Raw genomic sequence first — 18,096 nt, 5'->3', positions numbered from 1 at the left:
GCTTGATTGTGTCAGAAAAATCTGCAGCACTCCTAGAGAGACCAAACTGTATATGCACCCTCTAATATACCGTGTTTCTCCGAAAATAAGACACCGTCTTATATTTATTTTTCCTCAAAAAAACCCCCCACTATGACTTATTTTCAGGGGATATCTTATTTTTTCCTCCTTCTCCTGCCGCGGCCGGCATTGCTGCTGCGCCTATTACTATGTCTTATTTTCAGGGTATGGCTTATATTCCTTGAATGCTTAAAAATCCTGCTACGGCTTATTTTATGGCTACGTCTTATTTTCGGAGAAACAGGGTAGTGGTACCTCGGGTTACAAACGCTTCAGGTTACAAACACTTCACATTACAGACGCTTCACATTACAGACTCCGCTAACCCAGAAATAGTACCTCGGGTTAAGAACTTTGCTTCAGGATGAGAACAGAAATTATGCAGCGGCGGCAGCGGGAGGCCCCATTAGCTAAAGTGGTACCTCAGGTTAAGAACAGTTTCAGGTTAAGAACGGACCTCCGGAATGAATTACGTTCTTAACCAGAAGTACCACTGTATCTGAAAAAATGAACATGTGTTTTTTATTATTTTAAAAAAAATTAGCTTGGGTTTCTGAACATAAAGTGGTCTGGCAAAATGTACAACTTTGGTATACGTGCCATGTTTGGCCCAGATGTGGTTTCTTGCAATCCATTTCTAGCATAGACCAACATCTTAAAATCAAGGGGTGGGGTAGATCTACATCCACCACTGAAAATGGAAAGCCATAGAGGAAACTTGGTGCTTTTTCATTCATAACTTGGTTTAAATCAATTTTAAAAAACTTTTTAAAAATTAGAATTCTTACTTAGCCGTTAAAAGGTAGTTAAAGGTTCCAGACCTCCTCTTCTGCAGAAAATCCTCTCGGCATGCAGAAACACATAGTCCTGTTTTATATTTTGAATATATCTTCAGCTGATAGCTGCTGGTCATTGAAAATGCGGAGGTTGTGTTTGATGCACCTTTCGTCGAGCTGTGCAGCAATGAATCTGTTTTGGAAGAGGGTTTTCTGGAAGAAGGTAATTAGCAGAAACATATCTTTATGCTTTTAAATAAATGGCTCCAGGTTGAGGAACATCTGGCCTAGGGGTCTACCACGCTACTCTTAATCTCATTCTCAGGCCTCTTCTTAAGCTCTGCCACACTCTGCTTTGTCCCTCCCCCGACTGAATATGTCATTGAACTCTGATACGGCTTCTTGCTTGGCCAATTGGGAGCCGTACGATAGTGGTGGGAGTGGCAAAAGAGTTGGTGTGACCACCCCACACTTCTGACTCCAGAAGGAAGAAAGAACAAAGAGGCTTCTCCAATGTGCTCTGGCTCCTTTCTTTGGCCTTACTCCGCCCCCTCCGGCCAGGCGCCCTTTGTCCTACCTGGCCAGGTGGCGGTCATAGGCCAAGGTGCTCAGGTGGGTGGCACCAGCCAGGTAAGCCCCGCACGGTGTCTCAAACCCTGCCCACCTGAAGGGAGGGGTGAGGGCGGATATTGCTTTCTCATGCTGCATACCTCTAGGAAACGAAGAAGAGCCATGTGCATTGATGGCACTGTGCAAATAAAATAAAATAACTGATAATATGTATACTCCATAGGAATCCTAGGGGCTGAGGTCCCTTTGGCCCTCCCAATAAAATGTTTGAGGGGGCTGACCCCTTCAAAGTTGAGGGGAATTCCCATTCAAATAGTGTTTGTGTGCTGTGTCCCATGACTGACTATATGGGGTGCGGCTTACCTACCTCCCCAATATTTTATTCAAGTTTGTTTCCCTGGTATAGATAAAGGATCCCTGGACGGTTAAGTCCAGTCAAAGGCGACTGTGGGGTTGCGGCGCTCATCTCGCTTTCAGGCCGAGGGAGCTGGCGTTCATCCACAGACAGCTTTCCGAGTCATGTGGCCAGCAGGATTAAACCACTTCTGGCGCAACGGAACACCGTGACGGAAACCAGAGCACACGGAAACGCCGTTTACCTTCCTGCCACAGTGGTACCTATTTATCTACTTGCACTGGTGTGCTTTCAAACTGCTAGGCAGGAGCTGGGACAGAGCAAAGGAAGCTCGCGTCATCGTAGGGATTCGAACTGCCAACCTTCTGATCGCCAAGCCCAAGAGGCTCAGTGGTTTAGACCAGTGGTCCTCAACCTTGGGCCTCCAGATGTTTTTGGCCTACAACTCCCATGATCCCTAGCTAGTAGGACCAGTGGTCAGGGATGATGGGAATTGTAGTCTCAAAACATCTGGAGGCCCAAGGTTGAGGACCACTGGTTTAGACCACAGGCTAATCCCCCCCCCCGGCACCCTGGTATGATTTTTTTTAGCAGCAGCAAGCAACCCTTGAATGTCTGTATTGCAGTTGTGGAGTGGGGGAAATTTAGGGCTTTTCAATCAGTCGATTGTTATGATCAGTGACCAGAAAGAAACTTTGGTGCAGATATATAAAATAACACCTGACAAAACAAAATAGAAACCCACAGCAATAAAATTGCTAATAGCTGGATCATCATACTATAAAACGGCAGGCATGAAAAGCAAAATTATATGTTTGTGAAAATTAATCCCTGCATACTGCGGTGCGGCACAATATTTAGCCACCCTGGAAGAGATGGGTGTGTTCTGATCTGAAAGGAGTAGAAAAAAGCATTAAGTGCATCCAATCAACTTGGGGATTTCTGCAAAAAGGGTTCAGTAAAAATCTTACGTGTGTTGCAATAAAAAGAGCAAGACCTAAGAACAGGAGTTATTGAAGCTATCCAGTTTTTGTAGCTTTTCTACATCCACAATCCTCATTGAAACACACCCCACCCCACCCATTTCAAGAGGATCTGTTTACAGGTAGGTAGCCATGACGTAGTCGAAACAAAATTAAAAAAAATCCTTCCAGCAGCACCTTAAAGACCAACTAGTAAGTTTTTTATTTTGGTATGGGCTTTCGTGTTGCATGCACACTCCTTCAGATACTCTCTAGCCGCCGCGCCCCCCCCCCTCAGGATGGTGGGCAAGGGGGGTGACAGGACAAGGCAAAAAGTGAAACATGAAATAGGTGCTAATGGCGACCTAATCTCACATAATCCCTGAGCACCTGCCAAATGTCTGTGCCAACTCCCTGCCTTTGAAAAGCAAAGCCAGGATGAAAACGGGGGGGGGGGGGGAGTATGATCTCTGCTGCTAAGGAATGCAGAGAGCCTGCAGGATGGAGACCCAGCTGCCTCTTTCAGATTCACAAAGGAAAAGGATTGAAGGCACTTCATACCTACTCTAAACCTTTTGATCTAAGAACCCCAACAAACGGTGGGCAGGGAAAGATCTGAAGGTATCAGACATGGAAAATAAGCCATTACTCAGGTGCCGTGTTTAACCCAGACATTACCTTTCACAAACTCTTGGAGAGGAAAAAGAGACTTGGAAGGTCTCATAGTTGCCCATGCTGGAGCCAGGTCTGCTTGGAATAGCAGCAGAAAATTGGCCTTCACAGTGCTTATGGTCTTTGAAGAGGGGAAGTCCCTTTTCTTCTTTTTTTCAATGGGAGGAATGGGGAAATTGGGAAATCCCTGTATACCTGAAGGACCGTTTCCACCCCCAGAGTCCAGCCTGGACACTGAGGTCCAGCTCCAAGGGCCTACTGGCAGTACCCTCATTGCAAGACATCAATCCACAGGGAACCAGCCAGAGGGCCTTCTCGGTAGTGGCGCCCACCCTGTGGAACGCCCTCCCATCAGATGTCAAGGAAATAAACAACTATATGACTTTTAGAAGACATCTGAAGGCAGCCCTGTTTGGGGAAGTTTTTATCATGTTTTTAATATTCTGTTGGGAGTTGCCCAAAGTGGCTGGGGAAACACAGCCAGATATGCGGGGTATAAATAAGTTGTTGTTGTTGTTGTTGTTGTTGTTGTTGTTGTTGTTGTTACTTTTAGAAGACATCTGAAGGCAGCCCTGTTTGGGGAAGTTTTTAATCATGTTTTTAATATTCTGTTGGGAGCTGCCCAAAGTGGCTGGGGAAACACAGCCAGATATGCGGGGTATAAATAAGTTGTTGTTGTTGTTGTTGTTGATATGCGGGGTATAAATAAGTTGTTGTTGTTGTTGTTGTTGTTGTTGTTGTTGTTGTTGTCGTCGTCGTCGTCGTCAAACTGAGGCTGGTTCAAAAACCGCACCTGGTATAAAGTAATTGCTAGGATGCTGATAAGAAGCAAGATGGTTGGAGCGCATTAAACCAACCCCACAATTACACTGGTTCCCACTTTGTTTCCAATTTAAGAAGTGGCTATCAACCTTTAAGACCTAGGACCAGGTTATATGAGTAAGTACTTGTGTGCAGATGAATGTTAAGATTGGCAAGGGAGGCCCTTTCCTTTGGGCCCATTGTCAAGGAGGATGAGAGTGGCAAGGAGCAGAGACGGCTCTTTTTTGGACACCATAGCTGCAGAAGTCTCTTAAGGGGCAGAGAACACAAGCTCAGTCTGAAAGCCTCCTACTTCAGAAGACATTTTGGGACTGATTTTATTGACTTGTTTTCGTTTGCTTTTACTGCTTTGCTGTTCGCATAGTTTCTTTTGGGGATAAGCTGCTTTGCTAACTCTTTCGAAAGCGTGATCCAAATAACTAAAAAAGAAATTTTAAATGGATAGAATGCGTACATCACCCTAGAACACCCTACAATGGTAACAAACCCAGAAGCTACCTAAATGCAGCTGCCTTCCACTCAGTTGGAATCTTCTTTCCAAAGACAGGACTCCCAATCTATGAGCTCATTTCGTCCAGTTCAGTTAAGTTCAGAAACCTTGAGGAATACATATGATGTAGGGAGAGCCTCTGACAGCACAATCCTAACCACATCTGCTCAGTAATAAGTCCTTTTGCACGCTGTAGCGCTTACTCTCAGGTAAGTGGGTTTAGGTAGGGCTACATCTGGGTTTTTCCGACATATCCAGGATTCATCCGTCAATAATAGCGTCCGGGCAGAATTTTTGAAAATCATTTTTTAAAAATCCCATACATGGGTATGGCAACCTGTGTCAGAATTTGGCAAATTTGCTTAAAATTTTGTGTCCGGATTTTCACTTCTTGAAATATGGCAACCTTACTTTAGAATTAAGATTTGCCACCTCATGCAACAGAGATTTAACTGAGGAAGAAGAGGGCTAACATGTGAAGAAGGCCCAGAACTGTTAATGTATGTCTGCGCATACACGTTCATTTTCTGGAACTTGCAACTGAACATGGCAGAGGGGGGCCCAGCCAGGAGCAAATATGTGCTTGGAACTCATCTCGGTTTTTACTGCTAGATTGCAATTACCAGCCACTTGGTTCCTTGGTTCCTTGCATGCTATCTCCCTCTCTCTTTCTCTTTCATTCTCTGCCTTTTACCCAAACTCCAAGGATCTTATCTTCTTTCTCAGCCTACCCATGATTTTGCATTTTATAGATAGGGAGGACAGGGAGATTAATTAATTAGTTAACGTTTGTAAATCACTTTGAAGATGGAAAGAGCAAGATAAGTGCTGAACATTATTACTGTAGTGGCTGATGTTAATGTTACATTTCCTTTAATTCTGTATGCTTTTTCTGCCTGCCGCCAAAGGTGTTGTGCACTCTTGGGATATTTCCACTGCAGCTTTCCCTTCCTTTCCTGGCCTGATTTTAGCTTGAAGCTATATGACTTGATTACCACCCATGAATTTTGCCTGCACCTCCTTGTCCCACTGCCCTGTTGTTGTTGGCACCTGCCTGTCTCGAGAGACAATGGAGTATGCCTCCGGGGGTGAAGTCAAACTGCTGTGTTAGCAGCACCAAAGTGACCTCCCTGGGGTGCAAGCCTGGGCAGTGTGGATGGAGGTCCCGGGCTGCCCAAATGACAAGACGCCCTTCTCGGACTCACTGATGGGGTCCAAAGGAAAGCAGAGCAATACGCTTGGCACCAGCTTGGAGTCATCCATCCGTCTTAGGAACTCCACTCCAGATTTGTGTAGGGTTGACTCCTTAGCCCAAGCATCCCCAAACTTCGGCCCTCCAGATGTTTTGGACTACAATTCCCATCATCCCTGACCACTGGTCCTGTTAGCTAGGGATCATGGGAGTTGTAGGCCAAAACATCTGGAGGGCCACAGATTGGGGGTGCCTGCCTTAGCCTTTTCCTGAAGATATCCCCCAAGGTAGTGGAGGTTTAGGATAAGGGTTTTCATTATTCTAAACGGGCTACCCTCCCAGGTTGATGAGCCCCATTTTTTGCCCCTCACTTCTCTCTACAACTTGTGTAGAAACCACCTTCTTGACCGTTGGACCCACTCTTGGTCTCATCCACTCAATCCACCAGAGCCTGTCTTCACATGGTTTAGCCAGCAAGGTGAAGCCGTTTCCTGGGGTGTGGCCACTGTTGCATGCTGACAGCTTCTAGGAGCCACAGGCGAGAGCTGAGTGTAGGGGTGGAGACCAAAGGTGGACAAACAAACCCAAAAGGAGCACAATGTACTACCTCTCCCCTGACACCCCATACATCCCTCCACTGTAGGGTTGGCATACGTCTAAAATTTCCTGGACATATCAGGAATACCATATTCGCCAGCAGTGTCTGGGTGGAAATCGCCCAAATGTCCGGGAAAATCAGGACACATGGCAGTCCATGTTTAAAACAAGCTCAACAACCTTTCTGCCCAAATTTTCACTGTTTGAAACGTGGCAACCCTACTCCACTGCCCAGGCCTCAGAGTAGTTGTTGGAGTTATGCTATGTTGGTTTACTAACCCCTTTCTAGGGGTGTAGTGGTAGAGCCAGTGTGGGGTAGTGGTTAAGAGTGGTAGACTCGTAATCTGGTGAACCGGGTTCGCGTCTCCACTCCTCCACATGCAGCTGCTGGATGACCTTGGGCTAGTCATACTTCTTTGAAGTCTCTCAGCCCCACTCACCTCACAGAGTGTTTGTTGTGGGGGAGGAAGGGAAAGGAGATTGTTAGCCGCTTTGAGACTCCTTCGGGTAGTGATAAAGCGGGATATCAAATCCAAACTCCTCCTCCTCCTCCTCTTCTTCTTCTTCTTCTTCTTCTTCTTCTTCTTCTTCTTCTTCTTCTTCTTCCTAGACCACCTCAATTAAAACAACAACAACAACTGCTCTCGGGAGAAAGGCATAATTATTCATTAGCATCATTCTGAAAGTCCCCAGTTGGGAGATATTCCCATGCAAATTGTACATAGAACAACCAGCAAATCCAAACCCAGCTGTGATTCATGTGTAGCAAAAGCTCTCCTGAGCACAGGCATCATGCTTTGCAAAGGGGTGGAAGAAAGAGAACAACAAGGCTGACTATTTTGCAAGATTTAGGTTGCAAACTCCACAGCGGAGTATTTATTCCTATTTATTAGCTACGGGGATGGAGGAAAGGAGCCAATTAGGGCACAGCACCAACTCCACCTTTGGCTTTTAGAAATCTTGCTCAGCCTCCCGCAACCCTGGCCCTGTGGCTTTGGACATTTCAGAAGGCATTGCCCTCAGTTGCTTTCTAAAAATTTTTCACTCCAAACCCACCAGCCCCTGAACATCCTATCTTCACTTTCTTTTATCCCACCAATTTTTTGGTCACATGTTTTGCCTGTTTAGATCAGAGCTGAGCAGCGAATTGAATCACTGGCTCATAACTGCATGGAACTACAGTGGTACCTCGGTTTAAGTACACAATTGGTTCCGGAAGTCTGTACTTAACCAGAAGCGTACTTAACCTGAAGCGAACTTTCCCATTGAAAGTAATGGAAAGTGGATTAATCCGTTCCAGACAGGTCCGCGGAGTACTTAAACCAAGGTATGACTGTACTCAAGCCATGTGGGACGCAGGTGGCACTGTGGCTTAAACCACTGAGCCTAGGGCTTGCCGATCAGAAGGTCGGCGGTTCAAATCCCCGCAACGGGGTGAGCTCCCATTGCTCGGTCCCAGCTCCTGCCAACCTAGCAGTTCGAAAGCACGTCAAAGTGCAAGTAGATTAATAGGTACCAGCGGGGAAGGTAAATAGTGTTTCCGTGTGCTGCTCTGGTTTCGCTAGAAGCGGCTTAGTCATGCTGGCCACATGACCCAGAAGCTGTCTGCGGACAAACGCCAGCTCCTTCGGCCAGTAAAGCGAGATGAGCACTGCAACCCCAGAGTCGTCCACGACTGGACCTAATGGTCAGGGGTACCTTTACTCAAGCCATAGTCACAATGTGTGTCTTTAGTTGTGTGAATTGGCCTACCGTTGTAGTGTTGGCTTTGCAGATCCCCCCCCCACAGGGAGCCCTGATGCTCTGGAAGACATCTGGCAAGGGGATTAGGAACCAAGGAAACAGCCTTGTACGAAGCCAAGCCATTGGTCGCTGTAGTTTAGTATTTACACAAACAGGAGTTATTCCTGGTGCTACTTGGAAAGGCAGAGACTATTTGTTCATGGAACATGCGATCTGAATTGGGGCTCTGGCCTTCTCCCCTTATCATAACACAGCCTCTGGAGAATGAATAAAACCATGTAAAATTACCTGAATTAACTCACATAATAATTCCTGTAAGGTTTTGGGAGTGTGCTCTCTAATATTATTGATGGCTGGCAGAAGTGTGTGGGCTTCATAGTCTGAGGCTCAATTCTTGCTTTACTAGGTGGTCTTAGGTATTACCCCCCCCCCCCCGAATGCAACAATATAATAATATTGGCCCACCTTTGTAAGGTTTGTTGAGAGTATGCATGTGCAGAGCTTTGAACTTGCAAAAACTTGTTTGAATGTGGTTGCCTCTAGTGACAAATTCTCTTGAAAGGTAAAAGGTAAAGGTTTTCACTCAGGTGAAAACACTCATGTAGCAATGTGGGGTGAAACTTTCCTCTCCCTCCCTTGTGAGGGTCTTTTTTGGAGTAGGGAAGCTCTGCATCATCATCATCACAACATGCCTCCTGGTTCTTGCTGCAATGAGAGAGAGAGAGAGAGAGAGAGAGAGAGAGAGAGAGAGAGAGAGAGAGAGAGAGAGACTTCCTTCAAGGAGGAACATTAGAAACCATTATGCAAGCACTGTGAAATTCCAGTCTGTCTCTGCAGGGGATGGGAAAAGCAGCTGCAGGAGGTGAATTAAGGTGTGAAGGGAGAGGTGGGAGCCCATAAGGCTGAAAAAAATGGCATTTCCCCCTTAAAATGACCTCCTTCAGATGCTGAAAGAAGAAGAAAAAGGAGACAATTACAGTGATGGAATTGGAGAAACTTTGATTGATGTCTGTCAATGCCTTGATTAGGCTTCTCAAAACTGAATTTTATGGCATATTTTAGGCTTCTCAAACCACAGAAGTGATTTATGCCTTGCAGCAAACATTCAGGTTTCTGCAGGAAAAGGCAGCAGGAAGCTCAGAAGGAAGCTCAGAATGTTCCTCGTAGGCTGACATCTCCCTGCTGGGCGACATCCAGACCATACGTTTAAAGCGCTACGATTCCACTTTGAGTAGCCATGACTCCCTCCCCCCCCGCACCCCGAGAATGCTGGGAGTTGTAGTTAAGGGTGCTGAGAGTTGTGAGGAGGAGATCCCCCCCCATCTCCTCTGAAAAGCTACAATTCCCAGAGTTCACCAGGAGGAAGGATTGTTCGTTAAACCGCACTAGGAACTGTAGCCCTGGGAAAGGAATGGGGGTCTTCTCCCAACTCTCAGCACTCCGAAGAAACTGTGGCTCCCAGGATTCTCTATGGGAAACCATGACTGTTTAAAATGGTAAAATAAAAAAATTCCTTCAGTAGCACCTTAAAGACCAACTAAGTTTTTATTTTGGTATGAGCTTTCGTGTGCATGCACACTTCTTCAGATACAGTGAAATGGAAGTTTCCAGGCACTTATGTAGAGAAGGGGTGGGGAGGGGTGGGGATGGGGAGGGGGGATCACTCAGAAGGGTGGTGGAAATGGGTGATTGACTGACTGATAGCTGTTGATGATCGCAAACGACTGCAAATGGTTTTGCATGAAAAAGCAAGGGTTGAGATGGCTGAAGATCGCTTATCATGTATAATGAGATAAGAACCCGATATCTCTGTTCAAACCAGGTCCCTCCATGGTTTTGAGCTTGGTGATAAGTTGCAATTCAGCAACTTCTCTTTCCAGTCTATTTCTGAAATTCTTTTGTAGTAAGACAGCTACTTTGAGATCTTGTATAGAATGTCCTGGGAGATTGAAGTGTTCTCCTACTGGTTTTTCTGTCTTCTGGTTCCTGATGTCAGATTTATGTCCATTTATCCTTTGGCGTAGGGTTTGGCCTGTTTGTCCAATATAGAGAGCTGAAGGGCACTGTTGGCATTTGATGGCATACACAATGTTAGAGGATGAGCAATTAAATAGTCCTGAGATGGTATGTTGGATGTTGTTGGGGCCAGTAATGGTGTTGTCTGGGTGTATGTGGCAGCAAAGTTGGCATCTGGGTTTATTGCAGGCTCTGGTACCAGTGTCCATGTTAAGTCTGGTGGTTGTATTATTGTGGGTGAGGAGTTGTTTAAGATTGGGTGGCTGTCTGTAGGCAATGAAAGGTCTTCCTCCCAGAGCTTGAGAAAGGGAGCGGTCATTGTCCAGGAGAGGCTGTAGATCTCTGATGATGCGTTGTACTGTTTTAGCTTGGGAGCTGTATGTGATGACTAGTGTGTGGGATGCAAAGGGTTAAGTGCAGTCAAGTCACAACAATCCCTAGATAGTCCACTTGGAGGACTGAGGAGGAGGATATGACTAAGCGTAGTTTCCTCTTCCTTCACATGCAAATGAGTTGAGGAAGTGGCAGATAAATCCTGAAGGAAACAGCCATTTCCCCTCTCTTGGACCAGACCTCTTGGACTACACACATCTTAGTGAGTCTCTCCCTCAAGGCCTCCAGCCTAGAGAGAGAGATGAGATGGAGTCTCACTTCTTATAAGTGAACTTCACAATGTATATATTACCTTTTAACTAAGCAAGTCTACCTCTTGAGTGTGCTGTACCTCGAGATGCTTGTAAGTAAACATCTTTTATACTTTTAAGAGCATTGTGTTGTGTCTTTTCTTTTAAGAGGGAAAAAGGGGAAATACCAGGAAAATACACTTTATTTTAGTGGCTTAAATCAAGCCTGCGCAAACGTTCTTCTGCTGTGTATTTTGCAAAAGGGGAATGTTTTACTCTGCTAAAGTTTTGTGCTTGCTAGCGCAAGCGGGGATAGGATATATTAAACAATATCTCCTCATCCACATTCCTGAACATTCCCACATAGGGTTATTGCGGCCCAGAGTTGCGTATTTTGTGTATTTTTGAAGGATTGATTTGGATTGTGATTTTGAACTCTGTAGGATTTTTCCAGTTAGGATTTCCTGGTTGAGCACATGGTCTCTTTGTTCTGCAGTGTGCTTGGGGGATTAACTACCCCTCCCCTCCCTCAGAGTTTACAGCACTGAGAAAGCTCAGAGGTAGTGAAGATATTTTTGAGATTTTGAATTTGATTTTTGAAAGATTTTTGAATTTTGGAAATTTTTGAAGTTTTAAGATGGCAAGCTCCAGTTTTGATAGTGAGGCAAGACCAAGTTTTATGCTGCTGGATGACAATAATTTTGTGCAGTGGAAGCAGCGCGTTTTAGTTTATCTTGCTGCTAGGCGTGTTCTGCAGGCCATTAAGGAAGAAAAGCCTACAGGAACCGATGCAGAAGCTTTAGCTAAGATAGAAGCTTGGAGTATTAAAAATGATGAAGCCAAGCACATAATTTTGAGCAGTTTGAGGAATGAGCATCTATCAATGATAAATTTTGAAGATGATGCATCTAAGATCCTAGAGGACATTGAACGCATTTATGCACAATCTACAGAGAGTTCCTATAGATACTTGTTGGATAAGTTACTCAAGTTGAAGATGAATTCTAGAGAAGAGTTTACAGAGCATTTTAAGAATTTTTCTGAGATTGTTCAAAGAATTGCCCTTACTCCCAGAGCCTTTGATGATGTGACTAAAGTAACGTTTATGCTTGCATCATTGGGACCTACGTTTGCTCCATTTAAAAGTATAATGGATCACACAAAGGATTTAACTTTTAATGAGCTTATCAACCATTTAAGAGAGGAATGCAGAGATAGCCTTGATTCTCAAGAAAGGAATCCAAGGAGGAAGGATAGCAGCTATGCATCCAAGCATTTTGGAAAGTCCAGACAGACATCTAGAGAAATAATTTGTTTTAAATGCAATGGGAAAAACCACATAGCAAGGAACTGCAAGAGTCAAAATGGGGATAAAGTTGAATCCCACCCCTCAAAACCACAAGGTGTTAAGAAGGGGAGTCATGAGCAAACCATGTTGATGCAGGAGAGGAGTTTAGCTGTCCAGGATTGTGAAAATAAGCGCAATAAGTGGATTCTTGACAGTGGAGCGAGTTCTCATTTCTGTTATGAAAAGGAGTATTTTAATGAGATTAATGGGGATGAAACCTCTGAAATTGAGATTGCTGATGGCAACATTGTAAAGGCAATTGGTTCAGGAACTGTGAATTTGAAATTCAACGTAGATCATGAAACAATTAATACTAAGATAACTGAAGTTAAGTTTGCACCAAAGCTTAATTGCAACTTACTCAGCGTGTCCAGTTTGGACAGGAAAGGTTTTAAAATTACATTTGAAAAAGGACAATGTATTGTGACTAAGCATGATGAAGTTTATGTTCAAGGCACACTAAAGGATGGTGTATATGAGCTTAATGTTTCAGAGAACCAGCAGAACCAGTCTGCAAAGGTGGCGCAACCAAGTCAAAAGGACGAAGGAAGTCTGGAACTCTGGCACAAGAGACTTGGACACAGAGACACCAACGTTATTCTGGAACTACAGAAAGGTGATCTTGTGAGAGGTCTGCAGGTAAAGCAAAGCAACACAAATACACCAACATCAAAATGTATAACTTGTGTTAGTGAGAAAGCAACTAAACCTTCTTTCCCACGTTGTGCAGAGAAGAGAAGCACTAAAGTATTGGACATTGTCCATACAGATCTATGTGGACCAATGAATGTGTCTTCTCTAGGAGGTAATAAATATATTTTGATATTTTTGGACGATTTCTCGAGATTCTGCGTAGCCTACTTTATCAAGGAGAAGAGTGAGACAGTGGAATTGTTCAGGGACTATCTTAACATGGTCAAGAACAAGTTCCAGCGAGCCCCTTCCATTTTAATGTCCGATAATGGTGGGGAATTTTGTTCACATGAGATGCAGGCCGTCATGGCTAGAGAAGGCATATCACACGTGACCACAGTTGCCTACACACCCCAACAAAACTCAATTGCAGAGAGGAAATTTAGATCCATTTTGGAAATGACAAGGTGCATGCTAAAGGAAGCTAACTTGTCACACAGGCTGTGGGGTGAAGCGGCTCGTTGCTCAGTCTATCTTCAGAACAGACTGCCCACAAAAGGCGCAGAGCGCACACCATTTGAACTTTGGCATGGAAAAGCCCCAAATTTGTCACATATACGTGTATTTGGAAGTTTGTGCTACTATCATGTGCCCAAGGAGCACAGACACAAACTTGATTCCAGAGCGAAGGCAGGGATCCTAGTTGGGTACGCTTCTGGAGGAAAAGGATATAGAGTCTTGGATCCGCAAACTGGCAAGACAAGTTCGCAGCATGTAATTTACTTCGATGAGCAAGGCAAAGTTGATACAAAGGACACTGCCATTGATTGTTCCAAGGAGCCACAGGATGAGGAATTTGTGATTTTTCCTTTTGAACCAATACAAAGTACTAATCCAACTTCTAGTGTCGTAGCACCCCCTATAGGTGACACCCGAGAAGACGTGGAGGTCCAGGCCCCTGGCAGCACCAGAGACGAAGATGATGACGAGCAGCTGTATGGGGATATGCCACTGCTGGAGGAGGATGAGGAAGCTGATGCGGTCGAAAGACCAGAGGTCAGACGCTCATCCAGAACCAACAGAGGTGTTCCACCATTACGGCTGTCCTACCTTACAAGGTCGGCGTCTCCACAGGAACCTTCCAAATGGGAAGAGATAGAGAGGATGCCACCAGATGAAGCCAGTCTCTGGAGGAAAGCTGCTCAGGAGGAGATAGATGCACTTCATCGGAACAGGACCTGGACACTCACAGAACTACCTCCTGGTAAGGAAGCAATTGGAAGTAAATGGGTGTTCAAGGTTAAAAAGGGTTCAGAAGGGGAGGTGCAACGCTACAAAGCTAGGCTTGTGGCACAAGGTTTTTCCCAGAAGTATGGAGAGGATTACGATCAAGTGTTTGCACCGACAGTTCGATACAGCAGTGTCAGACTACTTTTAAGTATTGCAGCATCTAAGCAAATGTCAGTTTACCATATTGACATTGCGACAGCCTTTCTTCACGGCGAAATTTCTGAGCAGATTTATATGAAGCAGCCCAAAGGTTTCATTAAACCAAATGAGGCACATCTAGTGTGCAAGCTGCAGAAAGGACTTTATGGTTTGAAGCAAGCAGCGAGGGCTTGGAACCAGAAACTCCATGAGATGCTGGTGCAGCTTGGGTACAAGCAAGGGACTGCTGATAAGTGCTTGTACACCAAACAAAGGAATGGACAGTTTTCGTACATTTTAGCCTTTGTTGACGACCTTTTAATTTCTACGTCAAATGAGAAAGACTATAAAGACATAGTCAAACACCTCAACAGGGAAGTAGAGGTCAAGGAACTTGGAAAAGTGAAATACTACTTGGGAATTCAAGTTGAGAGAGAAGAGGATGGATCGTTCTTACTCAGCCAAAGGCAAAAGATAACTGAACTGATTGAAAGCATGCAGATGCAGGACGCACACCCAGTTGCGACACCGATGGCCACAGACTTCTTGAAGAATCAACAAGGTTCGAAGTTGCTGCCAAACAACACGCAATACAGGTCAGCGATTGGCAAACTTTTGTATTTGGTTACCACATGCAGACCTGACCTGGCAAGTGCAGTGGGGATCCTAAGTAGGAAAGTAAGTTGTCCCACTGAGCATGATTGGGCTGGAGTTAAGAGGGTTGTTCGTTATCTAAAGGGAACCATGGACTGTAAATTAAAACTGCCAGCTGTCAGAGACCCTAAACTGCTTGGGTACACTGATGCGGATTGGGCTGGGGACAATAAGGATTATAAATCCACAAGTGGCTATGTTTTTATGTATGGGGACGGAGCTATTGCATGGGGCAGCTATAAACAGAAATGTGTAGCTTTATCGTCCACAGAATCTGAGTACATTGCGGCTTCGGAAGCTTGCAGAGAGATCCCCTGGCTGGATCAGCTCCTGAAGGACTTTGGCGTGCCAAGAACGGGACCTGTCAGCTTGATGGAGGACAATCAGAGCAGTATGAAGCTGACACAAAGTGAAAAGTTCCTTGCACGCACCAAACACATTGGGGTCAGGTACCACTACATACGCCAGGTGATCGAGGATGGACTTGTTGAAATGTGTTACTGCAACACTGACCAGATGACTGCAGATGTCCTAACAAAGCCCCTGCCAAGAGAGAAGTTCCAGGATCTTCGTGGCAAGCTGGGACTCTTGGGTGGTTGATTAAAGTTATTTATGTATGTTTTTGTGTATGTTGTGAATTGCCTGAGAAGGGGTTTGTGGGATGCAAAGGGTTAAGTGCAGTCAAGTCACAACAATCCCTAGATAGTCCACTTGGAGGACTGAGGAGGAGGATATGACTAAGCGTAGTTTCCTCTTCCTTCACATGCAAATGAGTTGAGGAAGTGGCAGATAAATCCTGAAGGAAACAGCCATTTCCCCTCTCTTGGACCAGACCTCTTGGACTACACACATCTTAGTGAGTCTCTCCCTCAAGGCCTCCAGCCTAGAGAGAGAGATGAGATGGAGTCTCACTTCTTATAAGTGAACTTCACAATGTATATATTACCTTTTAACTAAGCAAGTCTACCTCTTGAGTGTGCTGTACCTCGAGATGCTTGTAAGTAAACATCTTTTATACTTTTAAGAGCATTGTGTTGTGTCTTTTCTTTTAAGAGGGAAAAAGGGGAAATACCAGGAAAATACACTTTATTTTAGTGGCTTAAATCAAGCCTGCGCAAACGTTCTTCTGCTGTGTATTTTGCAAAAGGGGAATGTTTTACTCTGCTAAAGTTTTGTGCTTGCTAGCGCAAGCGGGGATAGGATATATTAAACAATATCTCCTCATCCACATTCCTGAACATTCCCACATAGTGGTGTTCTGTTATTTTCTTTTTTGGGTCTGTCTTGCAGCAGGTTCTCTCTAGGTATCTGTCTGGCTCTGTTGATCTGTTGTTTAACTTCATCAGGTGGATATTTTAGTTCTAAAAAGGTTTGCTGTAGATCTCTTAGGTGAGATTCTCTGTCTGTAGAGTTGGAACAGATGCGGTTGTAACGTAAGGCCTGGCTGTATACGATGGATTGTTTGGTATGTTTGGGATGGTAGCTAGAAGCATGTAGATATGTTTGTCGGTCAGTTGGTTTTCTGTATAAGGTGGTGTCTATACGTCCATCCTGTATTTTTATAGTAGTGTCCAAAAAATGTATTTCTTGCATAGATTGGTTCATTGTTAGGTTGATGGTGGGGTGAAAGTCATTGAATGTCTGGTGGAAGGTTTCCAGGGTCTGTTGTCCATGTGTCCAGATAATAAAAATATCGTCAATGTATCGCAGGTACAGGAGAGGTTTGAGTGGGTAGGAGTTAAGGAAACGTTGTTCTAAATCTGCCATGAAGATGTTGGCATACTGTGGGGCCATGCGGGTGCCCATGGCTGTGCCGCTGATCTGGAGGAACAGGTCATCACCAAATTTGAAGTGGTTGTGGGTAAGGACAAAGTGGCAGAGTTTGGTAGCAAAGTCCGCTGTGGTTTTATCTGAAATGGTGTTCCTTATGGCTTGTAAACCATCATTGTGTGGGATGTTGGTATATAGAGATTCCACATCCATAGTGGCTAGTATAGTATTGTTAGGAAGATTGTTCAAATATTGTATTTTCCTCAGAAAATCTGTGGTGTCACGTACGTAGCTGGGAGCACTGATAGCATATGGTTTCAGAACAGAGTCCATATAGCCGGAAACACCCACTGTAATGGTGCCAATACCTGAGATGATGGGGCGTCCTGGGTTTCCTGGTTTGTGTATTTTGGGTAGAAGATAGAAAGTTCCTGGCCGAGGTTCCGCTGGTGTGTTTGTGAGGATCTGTTCTTGGATGTGTAGGGGTAGCTCCTTAATAATCTTGTTCAGTTCTTTTTTGTATGCTTGTGTGGGGTCTGAGTCCAATTTCATGTAAAAGGCAGTATTGGAAAGTTGTCTGTGGGCCTCTTGGATGTAATCAGTTTTGTTCATGATGACGACAGCTCCACCCTTGTCTGCCTCTTTAATTATAATGTCTGGGTTGTTCCTGAGATTTTCTATGGCTCTCCTTTCAGCATGGTTTAGATTTTGTTGTAAGCGATGGTGTTTTCTGGTCACATCCGTTTGGATTCTGTGGCGGAAGCATTCGATGTACAGATCTAGTGTGGTATTGCGTCCATCAGGAGGGGTCCATGTGGAGTCCCTTTTTGTGTAACTTCTTTTCGGTGGTAGTTGGTGGTCAATGTTCTGTTCATTGATGCGTTTGGAGGGTGATGGTTGTTCCCCAGTAAGTTGAGAGGTGTTGTGTTGTGGGGATGTAGTTTGTTCTACTTTGTCTTGTTCTTGTGTGTGATGAAAATACTCCTTCAGGCGTAAACGGCGGAAAAATGCTTCCAGGTCCCCGCAGAACTGAATCATGTGTTGGGATTTGGCAGGGCAGAATGATAGTCCCCGTGAAAGGACGGATTCCTCAGCTGGGCTGAGTGTTTGCTGTGAAAGATTGACAATGTTGTTGATCTTGTTTTGATTGGTGGCCTGTAGGTTGGAAAGGTTGCAGAGTTTTTTATTTTTCTGGTTCTTCAGTAACTCCAGTTGAGAGTGGTAAATGGTTTGTTTTTCCTTGTGGAACTTCTGCCAGGCCGGGTGATTCCTGATGGAGTTCTCCAGTGCAGAGAGTGTTTAAAATGGTTTCATAGTGCTTTAAATGTATGGTGTGAACATGGATACTATCTTCTACCATGAACATGCACTGGTGAAGGCCCTAA

The 18,096-nt window shown here is 44.7% G+C and overlaps 1 protein-coding gene across 1 annotated transcript; it reads right to left on the bottom strand.

The window, feature by feature from the left end:
* Positions 1-10,017: 10,017 nt before the first annotated feature.
* Positions 10,018-17,883, bottom strand: LOC148683393 (uncharacterized). Its single transcript, XM_088658933.1, has 2 exons — positions 16,189-17,883; positions 10,018-10,643 (listed from the first exon to the last, which is right to left on the bottom strand). Exons 1-2 carry the CDS (start codon positions 17,747-17,749, stop codon positions 10,018-10,020), a joined length of 2,187 nt encoding a protein of 728 aa, XP_088515059.1. The 5' UTR covers positions 17,750-17,883.
* Positions 17,884-18,096: the final 213 nt, after the last annotated feature.

Source organism: Zootoca vivipara, chromosome 15 (genome assembly GCF_965207765.1).
Source record: "Zootoca vivipara chromosome 15, rZooViv2.hap1.1, whole genome shotgun sequence".
NCBI classification, from domain to species: domain Eukaryota; kingdom Metazoa; phylum Chordata; class Lepidosauria; order Squamata; family Lacertidae; genus Zootoca; species Zootoca vivipara.
Note: the sequence above shows the minus strand (reverse complement) of the source record. Positions and strands in the feature narration are given on the sequence as shown.

Coding starts and splice junctions, on each gene's coding strand:
- LOC148683393 (XM_088658933.1), bottom strand. CDS start 17,749: ATGATTCAGTTCTGCGGGGACCTGGAAGCATTTTTCCGCCGTTTACGC. Junction 10,644..16,188: donor AAATAACAGAACACCACTAT/GTGGGAATGTTC, acceptor CCCACACACTAG/TCATCACATACAGCTCCCAA.